We start from the raw sequence: 15152 nt of genomic DNA on the forward strand, positions 1-15152 counted from the left end.
TCTATGTATAAAGAGCGCCCCTCCTTTGTCCTCCTTCTTCATTTGCCATGTTGCTGTTTCCATGCATCAAGCCATTGTTTGACACGATCCACGTTGCTTTCCATATCGTCCACATTGTTGCTCGGTAACTCGACAACGATTTCTTGTGCGTAGGATTCTCGTGCACTCTCGAGCACAACTTGCATAATCTCGCATTCGATATTTTCTTGTAACTTTCGTTGGTTGTATCCACTACAAAAATCGTATCATGTGAGTATGCATAGTATCCCATGGCAACCAATACAACACTTACCGCTTCTCCATACGATCATACAATGGTGAAGTATCTGCTCGCAATACGAGAACAAGGTCGAACCATCGTTCTGGGAAAATCTCGCATGTATGGAAATCCACCACCTTGCCGCCTTCTTGCATCATGTCTTCCATCTCGTCAATAAGCTATGATACTACATTAGAGAGATATCGTAATACGTCAACTTGAAGGGTACCTTGTCTTCATCCAGGATGTGGGTATCATACTCGGCGAGGTAGCCTTCGTGCAACTGTTTACGCTTGACAAGCTCACCAACGTTGATATGTTGCAAACCAGTAGCATTGGCGATCGCTTCACTTGTTGTTGTCTTTCCTGTACCGGGAGTACCAGTGACCAGAATGTTGGGTAGATCGCGATCCATGCTAGCGATCGATCGTGCGTCAGAATCTGAATCGGACATGTGTGGAAGAGGAGTATTGCAGTTCCGAAAATGGATCAGGTCGCCTTTTGCATACTTTTTTTTCCCTGCCAATCACGTGCATTGCCTCCATCACTCGTTCATACACTTACATACCTATCCATGGATCACGTGTATTCGTATGCTTTATTGATAAGGATAATTTGGTGCAATTGGGTATGACTGAAAAGGAAGTAGAATGCGTCAATGTGAGCCACATGCGAGTATAATGCGACATGAGTCAAATGAAACCAGAGTGGCTTGTGTACTCCCTCCAAAGACAGCCCGCTCAATTGGGTGCTGGGTATTCCACTTGCCGCTTTCCCTCTTGACGAGAAGAGACAATGTCTGCCGATAAACAATTTGACCGTACTGCTTTGGAGCAATTGCTTACCAAGCGTTTCTTTTATGCCCCTTCCTTCCAAATCTATGGCGGTAAGCACTGGACATGGGTGGTGTGTGTGTGTGTGTGCATGCATTGACAAGGGATATGTATGATTGACGCGTCTTTCTTTTACAAGGTGTTGCCGGTTTCTATGACTTTGGCCCCACTGGTTGTGCATTGTTGAACAATATCATTTCTCAATGGCGCAATCACTTTGTGCTTGAAGAGGAGATGCTCGAACTCGACACGACCATCATGACAACTCACGACGTCCTCAAGACCTCGGGTCACGTGGATAAGTTTGCTGACTGGATGTGCAAGGATCTTAAGAACGGCGAGATTTTCCGTGCTGATCACTTGGTTGAAGCTGTCCTCGAAGCTCGTCTTTTGGGTGATCGTCAGGCTCGTGCTGCCAAGGCTGGTGCCACCGATGCTGATGCTGCCGCTGTTGCCACCACTCCCCAAAAATCCGATAAGAAAAAGAAGAAAAAGGGTACCGTTGTCGCTGTTGAATTGCCTGATGAAGAACGCAAGGCTTATGAGGAAATCTTGGCTCAAGTATGTAATTGGATGAATGTGAACAACAAGTCATTGACATACGTTGGATAGATTGACAACTATGGTGGTCCCGAGCTTACTGAGATCATCAAAAAGTACAACATTCGCTCTCCTGAATCTGGTAACGAGCTTTCGGAACCCCAAGAATTCAACTTGATGTTTGAGAGTCAAATTGGTCCTACTGGTCAACTCAAGGGGTAAGATAAAACAGGAAAAGGATGACAATGGATACATGGCTGATCTTTATTTAATAGCTACTTGCGTCCAGAGACTGCTCAAGGTCAATTCCTCAACTTCAAAAAGTTGCTTGAATTCAACAATGAAAAGATGCCTTTTGCTTCTGCCCAAGTGGGTCGTGCTTTCCGTAACGAGATCAGCCCTCGCTCTGGTTTGTTGCGTGTTCGGTATGTGGTACAAAGGGCAATCAAAGTGACTACAACAGGATGACTCACCCATTCGATAATATAGTGAATTCACCATGGCTGAAATTGAGCACTACGTTGATCCCGACAACAAGAACCATCCCGGCTACAATGATGTCAAGGACACCGTCATGCGTTTCTTGCCCAAGGATGTTCAATTGAGCGGCAAGACTGAGTTGCAGGAAATGACTGTTGGTGAAGCTGTTGAAAAGGTATATTTTTGGGAACCAGAGATACAACATGGATCGTGTGAATTGAATGGCTAACATTGGATGTTTGTGATTAGGGTATTGTTGACAACCAAACTCTCGGCTACTTCCTTGCTCGTATCTACCAATTCTTGCTCAAGATTGGTATCAAGCGTGATCGCCTCCGATTCCGTCAGCACATGGATAACGAAATGGCTCACTATGCTTGCGATTGTTGGGATGCTGAAATCCAAACCAGCTACGTAAGTATGATTGGATTGATACAATTATGGGAATTGTGGGTACTCATCATCATAATAGGGTTGGATTGAATGTGTTGGTTGCGCTGATCGATCGGCTTATGATTTGACCGTGCACTCTGTTCGCACCAAGGAGAAGTTGGTTGTCCGTGAACAGCTTGCTGAACCTCGTGTCGTTGAGAAATGGCAAGTCGAGATCAACAAGAAGACCTTTGGCCCCAAGTTCAAGAAGAACGCCAAGGCTGTCGAAGAAGCCATCTTGTCTTACACTGACGAATGCTTTGCCCAACTCCAAAAGGATCTTGAAGCCAACGGTGTTGCACAAGTCGAGGTTGGCAGTGATAAGTTTGAAGTTAGCAAGGATGATGTATCCGTTCAAAAGGCAAAGGTGACTGAACACGGTGAGTACTACTACTTCCTTTTCTCTATACGAAATTGGGTGTTGTTGGATCACTCATATATGAATGTTTATAGTCCGTGAATATACTCCCAATGTCATTGAGCCTTCGTTCGGTCTTGGCCGTATCCTTTACGCCCTTTTGGAGCACAGCTGGTGGGTGCGTGAAGAAGATGAAGCTCGTAACGTCTTGTCGTTCCCTCCAATCGTTGCCCCTTTCAAGTGCTGCATTTTGCCTCTTTCTGCAAACGCTGCTTTCGATCCATTTGTGAGAAAGTTCTCTCGCACTCTTCGTCAAAATGGTATCTCCACCCGTACTGATGACAGTGGTGCTTCCATTGGCCGTCGTTACTCCCGTAATGATGAACTTGGTATTCCCTATGCTATCACGGTTGATTTCCAGACCGTTGAAGACAACACTGTAACCCTCCGTTATCGTGACTCCACCAAGCAAATCCGTGACAGCTTTGAAAACATCCTCAAGATCCTCAAGGAGGAGCAATAAGCTCTTGTAGATAAATTATTTTATGGATGAATAAACCATGATGCTGTAGATGACTACTTTATGGATAAGAAGCGTGCGTATTCTTCACAAACATCATTTCTCGATCCAGGCACATGTAGGATAAGGGAAGTTGGTCTTGGTCAAAGATGATCATTTACTATCGTTAAAGGTATCAAGCATAGTGTAGTACACGCCTGTCAAAAAGGGGTTGCACAATGTATTGGCTCCATGACATTGATCAAATGCAACACTACCATCGTTTGAAGCATGTAATATGGATTCATTCAATAGCAAAGCGTCATTCTATTCATTGAAAACCAAGCATTTATTCGAACTATCCCACTTTTATCATAGTAAGGGGAGGTGTGCATTAAAATACGAATGGCTGTCAACATTCTCTTTTGCCTTTGACGTTGCATATAGCCTTAAAGATAAAACTGGATGGTGTATGAGGAAGCATGCGGTCGCTGTGGCAACGCCCATTATTGTCGTCGATGTGATTCTTTCTTTTTATCTCTCTCTCTCTTCCACACCTCCATTCTGTTTGCCTATTTTCCTTGCCATCGTCCAATGCCGTCAACTGCAGTAGCCCTTTGCTCTAGTCTCCGTCTCAATGCGATGGTCATCAACAGCATCCGAAGGATTCCTTTGTTCAACAGCTAAATGGGGGACATTGCCAAGCCGTTTTCACTCGATGAGAAGAGTTACCAAGTATGTCACGCAATAGGGTCCTAATTTCTTGGACTAAACGACTCATGATGATTGGTGGTTTCACACACGCAGCTATTATCTATGGCAAACAAAGCATGATCAATGTGCATTAGATCCCCACAAGTGGCTCAGCAGCAAGTACCAACTAAGAAGACAAGCTTTAAATTGAACTACAGGCACGTTGCTAGTTGCCGTTTTGGCAATGCATTGTTGGCTTATTCTCTCTTTCATTCTCTCTTTTCCCGACAGGTCCTTCCGCCAAGCTTCGAAGAATCCGTCTCTTCTCTCTTTCTCTTTCCTTTCTTCTCTTTCTCTCTCTCTCCATCCCTCCCAGCTTATCCAACTTCAGCCGTTCCTTTTCTTTATTCAACAACACACGCGTCATCATCATGGACCACGAAACTCTGGAACAACAAACGGCTCCAGAGAGTACTCGAGGTCTTTTTGACCCACCTGAAATTGTTGTATGTATTATCATATTCTCACCCTTACTATTCTTGATTGTATATTCGCACACACACTCACTCACACACACACCCTATTTCGATCGTTTCTTTAGCCTTTGAGACCTTCATCTTCAACGAATCGTGCCGATAAACGTCGATCGCTTCAAGTATTTGGTCAGCTGGATAACAACAACAACCGTTCATCTGGAAGCAAGCAGCAAAATCGCAATAGCCGTGGTGGGCGTGGTCATCAACGTAGCAAGTCCGCTTCGATCGCTGTATCCAATCATGATGGCAATCGTCGGAATACTAACTTTGGGTTACATACCCTTGCGGAGGAAGATGATGGTGCACAAGGTCTCAGGAACCAACAACAACGCAATGGTGCTGCTGCTGGTGATGATGCTGTCACTGTGGATTCATTGCAAACGATGATCAACACCCTCAAAACACTCCCCCGAGAACCGACACCTAGCACAAGTACGAGCAGCAATAGCAAAAGGAATAGTCGCCGCTCCAGCAGTTATTTTGGACCACCTTCTGCTGCAGCATCAGCAAACCAGGGTAATGGCGATGACCGACGTGTATCACAAAATGGGAACAACAGACGCAGTATTGATATCCAATCCTTATTACCAATTCCCGGTGCTCCAGGCTCAAAATCGGATCGTCGTAGAAGCAGCATGATGATGCGATCACTTTCAGCATCCAATGAGCAACAACAAGAGGATGAGAATGAGGATACATTGCTATCTCGTGAGGCAGCTAGAGCTGAAGCAGAAGCCAAGCTTATGGGCACCTTCAAAAAACCGGATACATCCATGTCAACCCCCTCTTCTCGAAGACAATCAGCACGTAGCTCCATGTCCAGTGACCTTTTACGTTCTCTCAGCCGTCGCTATTCCGAAGCCCCTGAGCTTAATCATGGTGCCGATTCCAAGCGTGTATCATTGCAACTCCCCACAGTGTCCGAGAACGGATCCGGAAGTAATGGCCGTGCGAATCGTCGTATCACGTTCAACAAGCCCCTGAATTTGGGTGAGGATACTAACAAGATTACACACCGATCATCACGCAACTTTGACAATGATTGGAGACCAAGTAAGTAAAAGGGGATAGAGAAAAAGACAAAGAGAAAAGGATACTAATAGGGTGCCTTATGATAGGTGTATCTTCTCCCGCATTGCCTTATTCACCTCGTTCATCCACCTATCGCAACTCTTTCAACCTTGTGCCGTTTACGCCCACTCGTGTCAACTTTTCTCGAGATGATGCCAATCCTCATCAGCGACGTCCTTTGTTTATTGCCCATTTGCCTTTCTCAGCACTTACACCACTCTTTCGTGCACGTCAACTGGTTCGTGGCATGTTGCGTGTCAACAAGCGTAATCGAAGTGATGCGTATGTGGCCTGTGATGAATTGGATGCCGATATCTATGTATGTGGCTCGCGTGACAGAAATCGTGCCCTCGAAGGTGACGTGGTTGCCATTCGTTTGGTGGATGTGGAAAAGGTCTTGCGTGAAAAACGTGAAAAGGAGGAAGCCAAGCTCGCTCGTAACGGTGGCAAAGTCAAAGTGCGTTTACCTGATGAAGAGGATGAGAACGAGATCATTTTCGGTGGTGATGATGATGTCGACACTGTCAAACCCAAATATTGTGGTGTCGTTGTTGCTATTCTTGAACGTGCACAAAATCAGGTGTTCTCTGGGTAAATGGATAATAATGAATGGATGTGCAAAAGTGGAAATGCAATATACTGATCCATTTTCTCGTACGACAAACATAGCACATTAACACTCATGCGTCCTAACAACAAGCGTGCCCAAGAAGAAAAGGCGGCTGAAGAAGCACAAAAGGCTGAGACGGGTCAAAAGCCTACCAAGGAAGCACCTAGGATTGTATGGTTCAAGGCCACCGATAAGCGTGTACCTTTGATTGCTATTCCTATTGAGCAAGCCCCAGCCGATTTTGTCGAGAACAATGATGCCTATACTAACAAGCTGTTTGTGGTACGTATTGCATGTTGACTACATGATGGGATTCTCACATTCTATTTCAGGGCTCCATTAAGCGTTGGCCTATCACATCGCTTCATCCTTTCGGTACATTGGAACGCGAACTTGGTGCCATTGCCGATCTCGATGTTCAAACACAAGCTATCCTGGCAGACAACAATGTCACAGACACTGATTTCCCCGAAGCTGTTATGGGATGCTTGCCTTCATTACCCTATACCATGGATGAGGAGGCGATTACAAACAGACGTGATATGCAGAATGTGCGTGTGTTTACACTTGCCGATGCTGGTGCTGAAGGTACATCTTTATATATATGCTGATGCTAAAAATATATATGTATACTGATTTTGTGTTTTTAGTTATCGACAATGCCCTTTCGATTCAAAAGTTGGGCGATGATACCTATGAAGTGGGTGTGCACGTTAGTGATGTTACGCACTTTATCAAGGCACATTCTCCAATGGATAAGGAGGCCCGTGCACGTGCGATTCGCGTGGAATTGATTCACAAGGCAGTGCCCATTTTGCCAAAGGAGTTGACTGAGCAAGTGACCAACCTGGTACCCAATGAGCCAAGGTAACACAACGAAGCAAAAGTGCATTTATTTGTGTCACCTGCTAATCTAATTAAAATTAGACTTGCGTTTTCAGTTGTTTGGAAGCTCAGCTCGGCAGGCAAGATTTTGGATACGTGGTTTGGCAAAACTATTGTCAAGTATGTATATATGTTTTCACATGGGATACAAGGAAATGATATTCACAGGCAATGCAATGATAGGTCACACGCCCAATTCACATTGGATGATGCTCAAAAGGCTTTGAACGATGAATTGACCTCTGACATTGTTGCTGACAAGGAACTTCAAGATGCTCTTGTTCAAGATCTACGTACTTTGCATGGAATTGCCAATGAGTTGCATGATTCACGTTCTAAGGATGGCATCATGACCCAAATGCGTGATGAGCTTAAGTTTGGTTTCGATGACAACAACGATCCATCATCCATTGTCACCAAGGCTAAGAAGCCCGCTTTGAAGATCTTGAAGGAGTTCTTGTTGCTTGCAAATCAATGCGTTGCCCAAAAGATCTCGAGCCAGTTCCCAGAACAAGCTTTGCTTCGTCGTCATGCACCACCTAAGGAACGCCGAATCGTAAGTCGTGTACATGGACTATCATATACCTCATGCTTACTTATCTTTATTATTTACAGCGCGAACTTGAAGACTATGTGAGACAACACATTGGCGTGGATATGGATGTGTCTAGTGCTGGCAGCATTGAGCGCTCGATTGAAGCCATTGAAGACCCCCATGTTCGCAAGATGGTCTCTGTCATTGTTCTCAAGACAATGCAACCACCCCGCTACTTTTGTACCGGCACCCTTGATATTCTCAAGTATTCGCACTATGCTCTCAATGTTCCCTTGTTCACCCATTTTACATCACCATCGACTCGTTTCGCTGACATTATCAGCCACCGACAACTCGAGACAGCTCTTACTGGTGAAAAGCGCTTTTACCTTGATCGTGACACTGTTCAAAAATTGGCACAGCATTGCAATGTCAAAAAGGAAGCTGCATTGTATGCACGTGAACAAAGCAGCATGTTGTTTATGGCGTCGTATCTTAGCAAGCGTGGTATTCGTCCTGCTGATGCCAGCCATATCACTGTTGTTCGCCGCGAAGCGCTTGTGGTGGCTGCATTTGAGCAATACTTTGATGTGATGATCCCCGAACTCAATTTGGAACGACGTATTCATCTCGCAAACTTGCCAGTGTGGCGTTCTGAATATGATCAAGAGACACGCTCGCTTACCATGTATTGGACCAAAGGCGTGGACACCAAGACTGGCAAGCAACGTGCATGGTCCATGTCGGATGATGAAGAGGATGATATGGATGAAGAGGCTCTTTTGGAAGAAATGCATAATGGAAAACCACCAAGTCCTCCACCTTCCTCCTTCGTGCAACCAGAACCCACCACCTCTACACAAAACAAACGTGCTTCCATGGTCCTTGCTCGCTTGTCAGAAAGTACCAATTACAGCACCGACCTTGGAACCCAAACCATCAAGGCCTTGGATAAGATCCAGGTTTTGATCACGGTGGAAATGATCAAAACGCCTCCTTTGATTCGTGTTTTGGGTGCCAACCCATACGCGTAAAGAAGAGGTCCGATTGTATTTTCTCTCGTCCCCCGTTTTCTCGATTTCTTTCTTTTGTATTGTTTATCTTTCTTAGTCTCTTCTTTGTTGATGTACCCTTTACACTTTTTTCTTCTTGTATACCTATTGTTTGCTGCGATGTTGTACATTGGTTTTGCTCTTTGGCTGATAGCATCACCCATATACTTTTTCAATTAAAAACAAACGAGATGTTGATTATTAAAAAAGCTATAACCACATTCATCATAATCGACGACGATCCATCATTGTTTCACTTATCAATGCAAACGAGACTTTAATATAGATATGCATGAGATATTATGGAAAGATGCTAGCTAGCTGGGGGATGATTTAGCTTCCCAAATGATTCAAAATGATGGTATGGATTTAGTCATCCGATTCGTGGTCGCCGTTGGCGATCAAACCTGCATGAATATTATGAGTCGATGGTTGATCATATGGCATGAGTGGAAGACTTACCAACAGGTCCAAAGTCTTTAAAGAGGTCGTTGCCTTGTGCATTAAGGAGACCAGCCGTAATGGAGTGATCAAGACCTCTATAGCCATCATCATCATCGCGCTTGACAGTACTACGTTCGCCATCTTGATGAGGAGCGGGCAATGCTGTCACTTGCTGAACGACTGCCATAGCCAAAACACCGAAAAGGACGATAGAAGAATGCATGATTAAAGTTGATGAGTAGTTGATGGGAGAAGACTGGATATGAAGAAGATGTATGAAACTGTTGTTGTTGATGTCGAAATGATGGTTCCAACATGGCCATCCTTTTATATTTTTCGATCTCTCTCTTCATCATCAGGCCATGATGGTCGCAATTCAATCAATGCAAGCGTTGATGAGATAAAAAATTCAATCTAACTATCACTGTTATTGGAATTCATATGAAATAAAGTGTATTCAGGCATACTCGTTATGCCGCAGAAACGAATGTGATACCCCTTCTTGTGAAGTATGAGCATGGTTCAAGAAATTTATGCAATCAAAGTATGTGGTTTGGTGTGAGTGTAATGTCATTTTTGGGCTTATGATGAGAGGTTATGTATTAGTGCTCGTCTGCTAAGGCTATGGTAGTGATGGTGCTATGCACGTCCATTCTGTATATTGCTGTATATGGCAAATTCTGTCATAGCGATCATTCAATGGCAAGAACACGGCGTAAAAGCATAAACCAAGTTGGCTTGATCGACACGTTCCACTAAGATGGGATCGAATATTGCTGAAAAAGGAAGTTGTATCACCCAACCTTATTGGATGTGTGGGGCCATTCAACTTTCATTCAGGGACGCACAAGTCCGGGTAATATTGAGAGTCGGAAGCAATAGATAACGTCCGAGAATGTCACCCATCAGAAAGAAATCTTTTTCCTTGGTGCTCCCTTCTTCCTCCTTGTTCAATCCCACCCCCTTGCTTCTCTCTCCTTCCCTTCTCCCCCCCCCTTAAAGCTCTATTTGGTGGTCGATATTTCTTTATTCGCATGCTACAATGACTTATCTGAAATCACTACTCCAATTGCGACCCAAGGTGACGAAGGATCCTCGCACATTGCCATTGTGGCGTAAACGCTATCTACTGGGCCTTGTTTGCTTCATTGCTATCATTCCTGGATTCTGCTCCACGATTTATGTATGTCCTTGCTTCCTTGGTCACAACGTGTCAAAGTGTGCTCACCTGACAATATCTCATTATAGCTACCTGCATTGGAAGAGGTGACGGACGAGTTGGATAGCCCAAGTATCATGGTGACCTTGAGTAATTCACTTTACATGCTTTTTATGGGTATTGCGGTAAGTTTGATTGATACGATCATGCTGTTGTATCATAAACTCATCATCTCTTTTATATAGCCAATCTTTTATAGCAGCATCAGCGATCATTGGAATATACGACGTAGCGTTTACTTTTTCAGCATCATCATCTATACGGCGGGGTCGCTTGGTGGATGCTTTGCTTATGATATCTATGTATTACTTGGCATGCGTATTTTGCAAGCAGTCGGCATCTCATCTGCATGGGCTATTGGTGCTGGGTAAGTTTAATTATGCATGTTGCTATTTCCTCCTCCTCCTCCTCCTCCTCCTCCTCCTTGCTTGAGGCTGACGACATGTGTTAATAGTACGGTTGCTGATGTATACGCGGTCCATGAACGAGGCAATGCTTTGGGAATCTACTTTACAGGCCAATTTGCTGGTCCTTTGTTTGGCCCCATCTTTGGTGGATTTCTTGTCGAGCGATGGGGTTGGCCATCCGTTTTTTGGCTTCTTTTTGTCATTGGCTGTATCCTGCTTTTATTGGTGGTGTTCACCATGGAAGAAACCTATCGTGACGAGAGTATCTGGGGCAAAGAGTACGACGCCAACAAGCAATTCGACCCTGATGAAAAATCCGATAACACAGTCGTCGCTGATAAGATGGTCAATCCATTAGCATCTTTGGTAGGTTTTGGTATATACATCCACTCTAAGGTTGCGTGTATTGATGACGCTTATAGGCCCTATTGCGACATCCTTTTGTCTTTATTTGTGCTACTGCAACTGGTTTCGCTTTTGGTGGCATGTTCGCCATTGAGAATATGCTCCCTGATTTGTACACCAACACCTATGCATTCAGTGCCAGTTTAATTGGCTTGTCGTTCATCTCTCCTGGTTTGGGTGAAGTCATTGGCTCTCTTATCTCTGGCAAGCTTTCAGACATCTTTTTAAATCGTGCTCGTGCAAAACGTCCAAATGGTGAAGCTGTACCTGAAGATCGATTGGCCCCCAACGTATGGTAAGTACACACATTAGAGTCATTTTTCATTGCCCACATCATCTTACATCATCCTAATTTTAGGCCATGTGCATTCATTTTGAACCCACTTTCATTCTTTTTGTGGGGTTGGCCTGTTGAAAAAGGATGGAATGTTTGGGTATCCATTATCATGTTTGGTGTCCAGTGCTTTGCCATGGTCAATATTTTCAATCCTGTGATGAGCTATTTGGTGGATGCTGTCAGCAATCGTGGAGCCAGCGTAACAGCAGCAGCAAATTTGGTGCGCATGATTTGGACCTTTGTTCTTAGTTTGATCGGTAACCATTACAAGACAACGCATGCCTGCCGACAGCTGCGTTGAGCCAAAGGGGAGAGCGTGAATCAGGTACAAGATCCTAACCTATTCCATTTTTCTTATTCTTTGATAGCAAATCCAATGACGCGGGCTGTGGGTGCAGGATGGGTCACCTTTTTCTTTGGAATGCTCAATTTGTCATGGGCTTTTCTCGTGCTCCTTTTGCGTATCAAGCCCGGAATTCGCAAGTACTCTGGTTATTAGACATCACGGTACAAGTGATATATACCAATTCTTCGATAAGAGGATATACACGGTGAGTTGGACCTTTATTTAGAAAGTCATCTACACCTTACTTTGATATAAAAGTACATGTATTACACTATTGCTATCATTATCTGCAAATTGCTGTCTGCCATTAAGATCGTGTAGTGGAGTATCAAACAACATGGAGCATGTGATGGATTTCTATCTTGTAGCTGTCAAACCAATCACGTGATTGTGAACCTAGGTTAAGAAGCGTTTGCTGCTGTATGCTAGCACATGAACAATAGCCATCGTTAATAAGAAATAACTTGTATCCCATGGGTAATCAAAGTGGCTAGGTTGTAGTGGTGGAGGGGACAAAAGAGCGGACGATGATCTTACGCCCATGTGTGCATGTGTGTGTGTGAATTCAAATTAGTAAAAGCCAGACAAAAACGATACTACAACTTGCCCCACCCTTTTCTCCACTATCCAACACCTTTCAACCATGACTCGTATCCATCCGGTCTATGCTGTTGCCTTTGAGAAGATGAAAAAGGACCCACGTATCGGTTCCATCCCAATTGAAGAATACCGTGCCTTACTTGATAATCGCATGAAACATATCACTTTGCCCGATGTATATGAAGAGGAACGCACCGTGACAACGAATGATGGCAACCCCTTACATTTGACCTTGTTACGTCCTCTTGGAACTGAAAAACAAGTCCTTCCCGTACTCATTTACTAGTAAGTGGCATAACTCCTCCTTCCCTCTGTCTCTTCTTTATTATCTCGCTCTTTGTATCCCCACCCTTCTCATTGGTTTCTTCTTCAAGTCATGGCGGCGGTTGGGTCATCGGTTCAAAGCACACCCATGGCAAAGTGATTCGCGATGTAAGTCTCTCTCTCTCTCTCTTTTCATTGGACGTGCAACGAGCTCATGAGGAGGTAATATATAGATTTGTATTCGAGCGAACGTGGCTATTGTATTTGTCAACTACAAGCTTGCCCCTGCTGTCAAGTTCCCGGCTATTCATGAAGAAGCATTTGCAGCATTGGAATGGGTGTATACGCATGGTGGTAAAGAGCTCAATGTGGACGTCAACAAGCTCGCTGTGGGTGGAGACAGTGCAGGTGGCAACCTATCAGCTGCCATGCCATTGATGCTGCAGGATCGGCACCAACGCGGCGATACTCGTTTACCCCTGGATACGATCAAGACGCAAATCCTTATTTATCCTTCTACTGCTCCCAAGCCAACATTTCCATCTTATGAGCTATTTGGCAGTGGCGATTTTGCACTCTCCAATGAAGAAATCAAGTTTTATGGCCGTGCTTATGCCAGCAAAGCTATGCGCAACAACAAGTTCATGTTTGCATTATTGGCTTCGGATGAAGAATTGAAAAAAGTCCCGCCTGCATTGATCATCACAGCTGAAGCTGATGTACTTCGCGATGAAGGAGAGGAATATGGAAGACGATTAACCGATGCTGGTGTGAAGACGACGACCGTGCGCATGATTGGTGCAAGTGAGTAGCAGTCTTTGGAAGGAGAATAGGTTATGGACAGTGAGAAGGCTAACAACATCTTTTATCATAGCACATGGCTACATTTCCCTTCCATTCGAAACAAGCATCTACACCCACTCGATCTATTTGATTGTTCGCCAGCTGCATGATACGTTTTCCATTGCGTCATCCAAGTTGTAAATGTTATTATCCATAACCCCCTTCCCAACACTCTTGGTGATGAATAAATGGTGGTGGATGCTAAATAGAATATGCCTTTATTACAATGTACTGAGGGAATAGTAAAATAGAAACACAAGGGAAGTGGAAACAATGCTGCAGAGAACAATGAGCTTTAGGCCACGTCTTTGGCTAGGCATTGGATTCATTGTTTCGTGAGTAGCGGTTGTGGTATTGTTATTGTGGGTGGGTAAAATGGGACCATGATGATGACCAAAAGGAGGAATGGAAGGCCACAATGACTGAAAAAAGTGTTGCATATGATCACCAAGATGGGCCAAGGGCGAACCGTAATGATCAATACTTTTCATTGATGTGGATGATTTGCTTCGTTGGCTGTAAGAGGATGATTGACGTCTTCGAGCATGGCAATCACGGCACGTGGATGGATCTGATCTTGATGAGGAAGGATGATCGAAACTGCAATACGATTCAAAAGAATCATGTTTACGTTTGAGAAGAGGGGCTCGTTCAGTTTCTTGCTTATCATGATCATCGTCAAATTTTTTAGCGGTGTGGTTCGCTGATGGTGAATGATGATGGTTGCTATTGGGAGTCGTGGCTCGTGTACTATTACTGCCGCTGCTACTGTTGCTCTTGTCACTTAAGGATGCAATGGCTGATGAACTACTCCATGGTGTTGGCGGTAATTGTAAATGGTTATTGTCGGTTGCACCCGTGTCAACGGTGAGTGTACGTTGTGCTGGTTTGATCAACGTGCCACGATCCTGCACACATGTCAAATCAATGCTCATCTCGGAAAGCTATATAAAATTGCACATTTAGCTCCTAGTAGTAGGCTTCACAAAGAGAAATGATGCTTACCCATCCAGGGAATACATGTACACGATGAGGCATCAAAACACTGACACCATGAAGATACGTTGAAAAGTCATGAACCGGTTCCATCTACGTTGTGTCGTTTATATAAGAGGAGATGCCAACACACGCATGAATGAATATACAAACTGGTTGCTTACCAAAGGAGAATTGCAAAGTTTTGAAAGCCATGAAGGATAATCTTGAAGGCTATCACTTCCACTGATCTTGATGACAGCAAAAGGAAAACGCACAATGTCGTTTGGAGCCATCGATGGGTATGGGTAGTTGTCGGATGACTTGAAAGAAGATGATTTATGCAATGTATGATGGTGGTATTGCATGAAATAGTCATCGGATCCAGAGGATGATGATGAGTGATAATAATCGTCGGCATGGACCTCTTGGTTGTCATGGATTGGGCGTGCCATGGCAATTTCAGTATCGATGGTGATCACCAAATCGGAAGCAGAGTCAGCGTATACGGTGCGATTCAACATTGTCT

General features: G+C 44.3%; 7 protein-coding genes across 7 annotated transcripts; 4 read left to right on the plus strand and 3 right to left on the minus strand.

Moving 5' to 3' along the window:
• Positions 1-38: 38 nt before the first annotated feature.
• On the minus strand, positions 39-713 carry O0I10_006884 (uncharacterized protein; the record flags this gene model as incomplete). Its single annotated transcript, XM_058486909.1, has 3 exons — positions 39-231; positions 293-438; positions 489-713. The coding sequence occupies 3 exons, from the start codon at positions 711-713 to the stop codon at positions 39-41; spliced, it is 564 nt and encodes a 187-aa protein (XP_058342244.1).
• A 341-nt stretch (positions 714-1054) lies between these two features.
• On the plus strand, positions 1055-3425 carry O0I10_006885 (glycine-tRNA ligase; the record flags this gene model as incomplete). The annotated part of the gene is made up of 8 exons (XM_058486910.1): positions 1055-1145; positions 1232-1653; positions 1705-1850; positions 1908-2057; positions 2122-2287; positions 2362-2526; positions 2585-2924; positions 2998-3425. 8 exons carry the CDS (start codon positions 1055-1057, stop codon positions 3423-3425), a joined length of 1908 nt encoding a protein of 635 aa, XP_058342245.1.
• A 1100-nt stretch (positions 3426-4525) lies between these two features.
• On the plus strand, positions 4526-8765 carry O0I10_006886 (uncharacterized protein; the record flags this gene model as incomplete). Its single annotated transcript, XM_058486911.1, has 9 exons — positions 4526-4600; positions 4696-5683; positions 5749-6292; positions 6371-6593; positions 6644-6899; positions 6962-7178; positions 7239-7316; positions 7380-7752; positions 7812-8765. The coding sequence occupies 9 exons, from the start codon at positions 4526-4528 to the stop codon at positions 8763-8765; spliced, it is 3708 nt and encodes a 1235-aa protein (XP_058342246.1).
• A 387-nt stretch (positions 8766-9152) lies between these two features.
• Positions 9153-9450, minus strand: O0I10_006887 (uncharacterized protein; the record flags this gene model as incomplete). The annotated part of the gene is made up of 2 exons (XM_058486912.1): positions 9153-9190; positions 9246-9450. The coding sequence occupies 2 exons, from the start codon at positions 9448-9450 to the stop codon at positions 9153-9155; spliced, it is 243 nt and encodes an 80-aa protein (XP_058342247.1).
• An 819-nt stretch (positions 9451-10269) lies between these two features.
• O0I10_006888 (uncharacterized protein) lies at positions 10270-12094 on the plus strand (the record flags this gene model as incomplete). Its single annotated transcript, XM_058486913.1, has 7 exons — positions 10270-10410; positions 10476-10571; positions 10632-10813; positions 10901-11219; positions 11276-11553; positions 11617-11852; positions 11964-12094. 7 exons carry the CDS (start codon positions 10270-10272, stop codon positions 12092-12094), a joined length of 1383 nt encoding a protein of 460 aa, XP_058342248.1.
• A 490-nt stretch (positions 12095-12584) lies between these two features.
• O0I10_006889 (uncharacterized protein) lies at positions 12585-13789 on the plus strand (the record flags this gene model as incomplete). The annotated part of the gene is made up of 4 exons (XM_058486914.1): positions 12585-12826; positions 12916-12973; positions 13039-13609; positions 13680-13789. 4 exons carry the CDS (start codon positions 12585-12587, stop codon positions 13787-13789), a joined length of 981 nt encoding a protein of 326 aa, XP_058342249.1.
• Positions 13790-13869: 80 nt separating this feature from the next.
• Positions 13870-15147, minus strand: O0I10_006890 (uncharacterized protein; the record flags this gene model as incomplete). The annotated part of the gene is made up of 3 exons (XM_058486915.1): positions 13870-14592; positions 14654-14737; positions 14809-15147. The coding sequence occupies 3 exons, from the start codon at positions 15145-15147 to the stop codon at positions 13870-13872; spliced, it is 1146 nt and encodes a 381-aa protein (XP_058342250.1).
• Between the last annotated feature and the right edge of the window lie 5 nt (positions 15148-15152).

Source organism: Lichtheimia ornata, assembly GCF_029851405.1.
Source record: "Lichtheimia ornata isolate CBS 291.66 chromosome Unknown scaffold00032, whole genome shotgun sequence".
NCBI classification, from domain to species: Eukaryota; Fungi; Mucoromycota; class Mucoromycetes; order Mucorales; family Lichtheimiaceae; genus Lichtheimia; species Lichtheimia ornata.